The sequence below is a fragment of the Maylandia zebra genome, linkage group LG10, assembly GCF_041146795.1.
Source record: "Maylandia zebra isolate NMK-2024a linkage group LG10, Mzebra_GT3a, whole genome shotgun sequence".
Classification (NCBI taxonomy): Eukaryota; Metazoa; Chordata; class Actinopteri; order Cichliformes; family Cichlidae; genus Maylandia; species Maylandia zebra.
This window is the reverse complement of record NC_135176.1, coordinates 15,345,980-15,355,435: the sequence shown is the minus strand read 5'-3', so window position 1 is coordinate 15,355,435 and position 9,456 is coordinate 15,345,980. Positions and strand designations below refer to the sequence as shown.

Sequence of the window (9,456 nt, the reverse complement as noted above, 5' to 3'; positions counted from 1 at the left end):
TTAATGAGCGAGGCCATCGTGTCAGAGTAGGGGTGAGGTGAGTTACTGTAGGAGTCAGCAATTAAAAGAGCTTCCTCAAATTTAAGGTGGTCACATAAGACCTGATATTTGAACCTCTCCGTTGCATCAAAGGGGAGAATATTGTCTAGGGCAAGCCTTAATCTAGCAAACTGCCTGGGATCACCCTGCGTGAACTCTGGGATGGAGGGCGATGGTCCTCTGTAGGTCTTCTCCTTTACACCTATGGCTGTAGTGGGAGCCAGCACTTGTTCTGGGGGGAGCATGTTCGCGTCGAAACTAGGTCCAGCTAGTGATTGAGATAAGGGGGTGGACTGTGGCGCACGAGGCTGAAACTCAGGAGCTTCAGTGGCTGAGGGTTGCTGTAACTGTAGCTCTTGTAAGCGTTGGCTAAGCTCTTGTGCAATGGCTGGTAGCGGTGGAGGTGGAACAGACTGTACCTCTGGTAGATCAGGATGATCTCTTGGGAGAAAAACTGGAGGTGGTGGTACTGGCCATTCTTCAGCTGCATCCTGTGTGTAGGATATATTGTGCTGCTCTGGTCTCAGGGGAAAAGGCTGTGTAGTTAGAGGTGTGGAGACCCAAGTGTTATCAGCTGAAATGTAGCCCCCTGGTTGCTGGGCAGAACGTAAGCGGGTGGATTCCAACGTGCTGACATTACGATCCATCTGCCTCCTCATGTCTCCTACCATCATCTGAAGTTGCCTGTTGTCCTTCTGCAGTTGCTGCACAATGTTCATGAACTCCTGAGGGATGCTGGATGACACTGGAGTCTGTCCTGCAGCTCCAATAGAACCAGGAGTCTGGGTGAGGGGCGTCATCTTGGCGTATCCCTCTCTAGTCTGCTGTTGCTCCAATGTAGCAGTGGGTGGCAGTGTGTAGCCTTCATACTGAGTCATCCATCCTGGTGGTCGCACAGCCCTCCGTGGACGTGCACCTGCTCTCTGGGGGTCATAATCCATCTTCACTCTGTAATCACCTATCTGGCTCGAAGGACCAATTTTGTTATGATGATTTCTGATATGAGGTTCAGTTCTACGGTGGTGATCGCAGGGTGTGCACAGGTCAAGTGCCACTATGACCCTCCAGAAATTAACGAGGACAGGGGATGATCGTTCAGCTCTTTAATGGCAGATTTAGCGTGGGTGTGGGTATGTGTGTGTGTGTGGTTCAGTCTTATGGACGCACACTCTCATTGAACCCACATAAACTGCTCCCGAGCATAACTTGTGATTCACACTGCCTTCATGAACACCATTTTCCATCCCAGTCAAACATTACTCACAAAACGGCCGCGCCCTCTAGTGGCGAGGCAGAAAACTGCATCACAGTCCTGCCTTCAGAACACGGACATTGCTAGAAAAAATATTAGAGCCCAACCTGATTCCCTCACTGTGAGAGTCACAGCATCCTGTCAGTGTATGCACTCCCTGATTAATATGGCAAGGAATGACTTATTTGAATGCCGCTTTTTTCACATCTCTGTAGGTCAGTCTTTTTTAGCTACACCACAGAACTCTCAAATGTGCATTTATCTTGTACACAAAACCCTCACAGCTATACCATACCATCGACAGTCAGCTGTGGACACTCTCTTTCAGCATTTGGTTGCTGTGCACTACGTTTCATTTTGGAGTCATGAGGGACATGTCTCTATTTCTATGTCCAGGACCAAAATATGTTGGTTGTAACAAGCGGTTATTTGAGTTACTGTTGCCTAATAAAATGGGTGGTAAGTGTATAAAATTATCTAAAAAGACTGAATGTCAAATGCTATCCAAGTTACAGGTGCCTGAACACTCTTGGGACAATGCATTACAAAAACATTCTTTAATAAAACGCTGAAACCACAACAGCTTCTGCTCCACGGTGAATAACTTCTTACAAAAATTGTGAACATGCTTCACTTCATTTTTCTGTACAGTTCCATCTGATACACATGGTACAGTATCAAAAGGGTTTGGAAAGGTGAAACAAATTCTTCTATGTAGTTTATTTAAAAAAAGAACTTTTGCTGCGTAGATGCATCTAGTCTTGTTGTTCTAACAGCATAACAATTATACATAAAGGTTGAGCAGGTGTGCTCTTTAGCTCTGCTCCAGATTCATCATTTTCTGAAAGCCTTTACATATCCTCCACACTCCATTTATAGGCCGCTTCCTGCACAGCCTTTTTATCTGCCATCCTCTGGTAGCGTTTCTGTTCAAAACCATTTGACCTGCAAGACACAAATAAAATAACCCTATTAATTATGATACGACAAGCTAAAAGGCCAAAGACAATCCATTCAATTAGGCGCAAATTTAATATAGACGTGGAAAAAAATGATCACAATTTCTTTACCATTAATGTGCAAAATGACAAACTGATGTGTGTATTAAAAACATTCAATATTAAACTACAGTTCTGTCCTCAACAGTTTTCCTCTGTCACCGATGCACAAACTCTACCTGTCAACTCCGTCCCAGCGGTACCCCGGTGGAATATTGAACCGGTTTGGAGGTGGAGCAGGGCCTTTATATCGAGGTTTCTCTACAAAAAATCAAAACAAACATACAAATAAATAAAAATACAAACAGTAGCAAAAGCAAAACTGCTGCTATTTAAAAGCTTCTTACAAGGATTGACCTGGTGAAATAAAATAAAGTCATAAATAAAATAAAAAATATATAATGTTAAACACCTTGTGTTTTTGTGCCACGGTCCTTTTTACGCCTGAGCATTGCAGCCATAGGATCGCCTTCTCTTTCCTGTTCTCTCAACATGCGGTCAAGATCCTCATCGTCACGGTGACGTGCCAGTGGCTTCTGGGCTTCGTGCAGCGCGTCCTCAAGTTTCTGCTGATGCATCTGGCTCTGTGCCAACCTATACATACATTTTAACATAAACCATTGAACCACTTTTATAATTTTTTATGTGGATATAATCACATAAACTGTGATATTTGAAATGATCATGCACATTTACCCTTTTCCCCACTGAGCGTATTTCTCGTCTCTTGCCGCTTTTTCACCAGCTTTCTTTTTCTGTTCATTTCTCTCTGAATCCAGATCCCTCCTTTTGCCACTTTTGTCTCTGAAAATCGTCTGAGCGTTACGCGATTCATCTGGTCAAAGGGGATGAATGGGTAAGTATGTAGAAACTTCATTATTTAATTTTAGGACTAAATAAAATACAACAATATAGATGATAAGCTGAAATGAGATGCAAAGCTGTATGAAGCTCTTCAATCAATGGGTGTAAAAATATCTTAAGAGAGAAAAGTTGATGAAACCTTCAAGTGGCTGATTGTGTTTTTCTCTGCGTCTGTTCTCCTCTTGCTCTTTCCTTAGAATGTCCACAGAAACCAGGCCTGCCTTTCCACCAGATAGCATCCTTTGGCCCTGGTTATAAAAAAAAAAAAAAGACAATTGAAAAATATAATAACATTTGAGTGAAATCAGATTTGACATTAATCTTTGTTCCAACACAGTCTGCTTACCTGTGACTGGCCTGGCCTACGAGGTGGTGACAAATCTCCATCCGAGTCCCTTCCACTCGGTGGCTGCCCCCTGGGTGGAGACTGGTCAGAGTCTGAGCCCCGTTTAGTTTTTGAGGGCCTCCTTGGGGGAGATTGGTCGGAGTCTGAGGCGTTTCCCTTCAGGGGCCTTTTCCTCGGGGGAGACGGATCCGAGTCTGAATCATGTCTATTCTGACCCTTCTTAGCCACCGCTGACCGATGAGGATCCGGTGAGCGTTTTTTACTTAACAAGGATGAGCTGAGCTTGCTTTTGTTGGAGGCTGAATCTGACAAAGACACAGTTAATTTGTTAATTTTCATTTTGTAATGCCTTTTGAACAAAAATTAAAGATTTATTATTAGATCAAGCTATGTCTTTAAAATAAATTTCAATTCAAAACTCATGTTAAATGGGTCTCTGCTTTTTACTTTTATTCATATGCCACACCAGATTCCACTTTACAATTTAAATGGATCACTCACCTTTACTTTGCATTTTTTCTGACTTTCCTGAACACTGTCTTGGTGGTGACAAGTCTGGGGAGTCATGGCGTCTTCTCCTGGGAGGAGAGACATCTGGAGAGTCGTGACGTCTTCTCTTGGGAGGAGAGACATCTGGAGAGTCATGACGTCTTCTCCTGGGAGGAGAGACATCAGGAGAGTCGTGACGTCTTCTCCTGGGAGGAGAGACATCAGGAGAGTCGTGACGTCTTCTCTTGGGAGGAGAGACATCTGGAGAGTTGTGATGTCTTCTCTTGGGAGGAGAGACATCTGGAGAGTCATGATGTCTTCTCCTGGGATGAGAGACATCAGGAGAGTCGTGATGTCTTGTCCTGTGAGGAGAGACATCCGGAGAGTACTTCCGACTTCTCTTTGGTGGAGAGATGTCTGGAGAGTCATGCCGGCGTCTCCTCAGAGGTGAGACATCTGGAGAGTCATGCCGGGTCTTTTTGACAGGAGAATCCTGTCCTCTTCTCTTTGAAGACAACTCGGGTGAGTCATGTAGACCTCTGCTTAATGAGCCAGCCTCTGTACTTTGATGTTCTTTTCCATTTCCTTCCTCTGTGTCATCATTTTGGTCCACTTTTAGGAGAGGAAGTAAAACTATAGTAAACAACAGTCTTAACTTAATATTGCACAAATCCCCTCCTACTTCTGTGACTTCTTATTTACCTCCAATTACTTTCCATCTGTTGCTGGTCCTAAAAACTTCCATCTGTTTCACTTCCTCAGGTCGATCATCAATCACCTCAGCAATCTGAACAGTTAACAAAAGATTAAGTTTTAAAACAGAACTTGTTGACATAACAAAATTACCCAAACTACAAGCATACCCATTTAATACAATAGATTAGATTTCAGCATTAAGTAAACGGCCTGTATTTGTATAGCGCTTTACACGTTCAGTCATCCACCCATTCACACACACACTGGTGATGACAAGCTAAATTGTAGCCACAGCCGCCCTGGGGCGCACTGACAGAGGCGAGGCTGCCGGACACTGGCGCCACCGGGCCCTCTGACCAGTGGTGTCCCAAATCATCAGGCGCATTTTTATTGTTTAAAAGAACCCTTCATATACAGGAGCGTATATAGCATATGTTTCCGTAATCATTTCAACTGAATGAATGGACAGGTTAGCCAGGTAGCTAGCTAACGTCATCTTACCACCGGAGCTTCTTCTTCATCCTCTTCCTCAATCTCCGTCTGCTGTGTGACCATCTGTTTCCAATCTATGTCATCGTCCACTATTTTAAGTCTTGAATCAAAGAAGTAAACACGAGTAAGTTATTACATTAGGCAGTGAGGAAAACAGCGCTGCACAACAACAGAGTCGTTAACTAGCTTAACGGCTAACAAATACAGCTAAATCTGCGGCAAAAGTCGACTAAACCGTCGCCACCGGCTCACCCCTTCTCGGGAACCTTGCGCCGCTTCTTTTTTGCCTTTCCTTTAGATTTCAGGGAATCATCGTCGGCTGATAAATAACGTTTTAGGTACTCAGCCTTGGAGAGTTCCTGTCCTTTCTTACTGCATGTGGAAGCAGCCATCATTGTGTTGTTAGAAACTACGGGTGGCGCTGAGGTTCAAGAATGCCAGTTCGGATAGAGGATGCAAAGGATAGACTGAGATTGAGGCAGCCAAGCAAGCATGCCTAAATTGTAAACAATAATATTATTAATAAATTCGAAATAAGGGCAGTATAGTTAGCAAATATAATAATACAAATAAATTAATACAAATAAATCATGAAAGGGTTTTGAGGAATTTACCATTGTTAAATCCAATTTCACTCCAGGTGCAGTGCTGTGAAAGTATTTGTGTGATAAACCACATTTTTTGCTGAGGTGCAAAAGCGAGAGTGAAATAAGTGAACACCAACTGTGTAGTTATATAGTTTTAATTGATATCAGTAAGAGGAAGTTAAACTATCACCAAAAAATTGTCAGTCATGTGTTGGTATTGTTTCTATGTCATCAAAACAATGTTGGTCCAGGATTACTGACACTTACTGACACCATCACTTTATCAATGCTGGTCATCATGCCCTTTTGCTGCTAAAGTATTTAGTATTTAGTATTTAGTATTTATTTATTTATTGTCATTGTCAAGAACAATGAAATTGCGTTTGGGGCTTCCATACAACCCCCCAAAAAAGAAGAAAATAATAAATACCCCTTAAAACCCAAGTGTACATATTTAACCCAGTGTGACTCCAATGCAATAAGACAATCCTTAGCAATAATGTTCGTAGAAATTCAGACAAAGACCTGAGAAACATGACAAAATACAACAATGCAACCCATTCAATATTATTGTACTGTGAGATATGATATCAGATATGATAGTTATCTATTTAAGAAAGAGGGGGGGGGGGGGGGGGGTGGGCAGGAGGGGGAAGAGAATAAAGATATGATGCACCAATGCAGACCAGTTCATTGCTATTAAGAAGTTGGATATGGTTATTGTCCGTGAGAGGGGGGCAGAGAGTTCAGGAGTCTCACAGCCTGTGGATACAGGCTGTTGGCCAGTCTGGATGTTCTGGCCTGTATAGACCTGTACCTTCTCCCTGAGGGCAGCAGATGGAAAAGGTGGCGCGCAGGGTGATGTTGGTCCCGCAGGATACTGTGCACCCTCCTCAGACAGCGAGTGGGGAAGATATTACTGATCTCTGGCAGACTTGTTCCAATAATTCTGCCAGCTTCTTTCACCACCCGCTGGAGTGCTTGCTGATCGGCCTTGGTGCAGCTGGGGAACCACACTAGAAATCCATACGTCAGAACGCTGCTGATGGCACAGTTGTAGAAGTTCAACATCAGAGATCTGGGAATGTGTGCGCTCCGCAGTCTCCTCAGGTAGTAGAGGCGCTGTTGGGCCTTCCGTACAACTGAGGTGATATGGTTGCCCCAGGACAGGTCCTCGGTCACAGTTACCCCCAAGAATTTAAAACTGCTCACCCTCTCCACCGCCTCACTGCCAATGAAGAGAGGCAGATGGTTGTTATGACCCCTCTTCCGGAAATCTACAATGATCTCCTTGGTCTTTTTGGTGTTTAAGACCAAGTTATTGTCGTGGCACCATGACTCTAGTTGTTGCACCTCTGTCCTATAGTTTGTCTCATCATTGTTGGATATAAGTCCGAGCACCTACTTTTCTATACCTATACTCTAGGGGTGCAACGATACTCGTATCGATATTGAACCGTTCGATACAGTGCTTTTGGTTCGGTACGCATATAAGATAAGATAACTTTTATTAGTCCCACACGTGGGAAATTTGTTTTGTCACAGCAGGAAGTGGACAGTGCAAAAGTTGTGAGGCAAAAATTAGAATACAATAAGAATAAATACAGTACACAACTGTACAGAATAGAATAAAATACTATATACAGTAGAATAAAATAAAATAAATATACAATAAGATAAAAATAGAATACAAATACAAATACTATATACAACTGAGTAAAAATACAACGATGACAGAAAGGATTATTGCACTTAGTATTATTGCATATGTATGGATGTGTGTGCTTAATCAGTTAAAGTCTTTATTATGGAGTCTGACAGCAGTGGGGAGGAAAGACCTGCGAAATCTCTCCGTCCCACACCGTGGGTGCCGCAGTCTCCCACTGAAGGAGCTGCTCAGTGCTGTCACAGTCTGCTGCATGGGGTGGGAGATGTTGTCCAACAGGGATGACAGCTTAGCCGCCGTTCTCCTGTCACTCACCACCTCCACTGGGTTCAGAGGGCATCCTAGAACAGAGCTGGCCCTTCGGATCACCCTGTTCAGTCTCTTCCTGTCCCCAGCAGAGATGCTGCCGCCCCAGCAGACCACACCATAAAAGATAGCAGAAGCCACAACAGAGTCATAGAAGGTCTTCAGGAGTGGGCCCTCCACTCCAAACGACCTGAGTCTCCGCAGCAGGTACAGCCTGCTCTGCCCTTTCCTGTATGAGTATGTACTGTGAGATATGATATCAGATATGATTTCCTGTATGAGACTGAGTTATGAGTCCAGTCCAGTCTATTGTTCAGATGAACACCAAGGTACCTGTAGCTGTCCACAGCCTCAATGTCCATACCTTGGATGTTCAGTGGTTGCAGTGGAGAATGCTTGTGCCTGCGGAAGTCTACCACCAGTTCCTTGGTTTTACTGGCGTTGATCTGGAGGTAGTTCAGCTGGCACCAGTCCACAAAGTCTTGGGTCAGACCTCTGTACTCCTTGTCGTCCCCATCAGTGATGAGGCCGACTATTGCAGAGTCATCAGAGAACTTCTGCAGGAAGCACTGGGTGGAATTGTGGGAGAAGTCTGCAGTGTAGATGGTGAAGAGGAACGGAGCCAGAACCGTTCCCTGTGGGGCCCCCGTACTGCAGACGACCCTGTCCGACACACAGCCCTGAGTCCTCACATACTGTGGTCGGTCGGTGAGGTAGTCCAGGATCCAGGTAGTGAGGTGATGGTCCACTCCAGAGTTCTCCAGCTTGTCCTTTAGAACCGAGGGAAGAATGGTGTTGAAGGCACTGGAGAAATCAAAGAACATGATTCTCACAGTGCTTCCAGCGGTCTCCAGGTGAGCGAGGGAACGATGTAGGAGGTGAATGACGGCATCATCCGCTCCAATGCCAGGCTGGTAGGCAAACTGAAGTGGGTCCAGTGATGAGCTTATTAGGCGCCGAAGCTGAGCCAGGACCAACCGCTCCAGGGTCTTCATCAGGTGGGATGTCAGAGCCACCGGCCTGTAGCTGTTGAGGTCCTTGGGGTGTGAAGTCTTTGGCACTGGTACAACACAGGAGGTTTTCCAGAGCTGTGGGACTCTTCCCAACCTCAGGCTCAGGTTGAAGAGGTGCTCCATCACCCCACACAGTTGGTCCGCGCAGGACCTGACGACCCTCGAGCTGATGCCATCTGGACCCGCTGCCTTCTTGCCATTAATCCTCCTCAGTTCCCTCCTAACCTGGGTGGTTGAGAGAGACAGGCTGGAGCCTTGTGTTGAGTGTGTATTGGATGCTGCAGTTGGGGGTGGGGGGGAGTGAGCAGGGTGAATAGAGGAGGTGTGAAGTGTCTGAGGTGGAACAGCAGCAGTGGGGGTGGGTGAGTCTGCAGCCGATGTTGCAGACTGCCTCATGGCTGAATCAAATCTGTTGAAGAAATGATTCAGTTCATTTGCCCACCTCACATCCCTCCCAGGCAGTATCGAACAATACACAATTTTTAATTTATTTTATCAACTTTCCTTCTGACGATGCTGTCTGTGTTGAGCGCTCAGGGGATCTGCGCTCGACAGTGCAGCCTAGGCGGAGTAGTCGAACGCAGATTCACTGAGCGCAGGGCAAGCTAGCGAGACAGAAGTTAAACTCTCCTTGCAACATGGCAAATTGAACCTTCCCCACCCTCATTCAGAATCAGAATCAGAATCAGAAAGGGTTTTATTGCCAAA

The 9,456-nt window shown here is 45.0% G+C and overlaps 1 protein-coding gene across 1 annotated transcript; it reads right to left on the bottom strand.

Moving 5' to 3' along the window:
- Nucleotides 1–1,829: 1,829 nt before the first annotated feature.
- bud13 (BUD13 homolog) lies at nucleotides 1,830–5,604 on the bottom strand. The gene is made up of 10 exons (XM_024803960.2): nucleotides 5,429–5,604; nucleotides 5,186–5,276; nucleotides 4,691–4,775; nucleotides 4,001–4,600; nucleotides 3,500–3,804; nucleotides 3,293–3,401; nucleotides 2,986–3,124; nucleotides 2,702–2,883; nucleotides 2,469–2,550; nucleotides 1,830–2,236 (listed from the first exon to the last, which is right to left on the bottom strand). The coding sequence occupies exons 1-10, from the start codon at nucleotides 5,569–5,571 to the stop codon at nucleotides 2,143–2,145; spliced, it is 1,830 nt and encodes a 609-aa protein (XP_024659728.2). The 5' UTR covers nucleotides 5,572–5,604; the 3' UTR covers nucleotides 1,830–2,142.
- Between the last annotated feature and the right edge of the window lie 3,852 nt (nucleotides 5,605–9,456).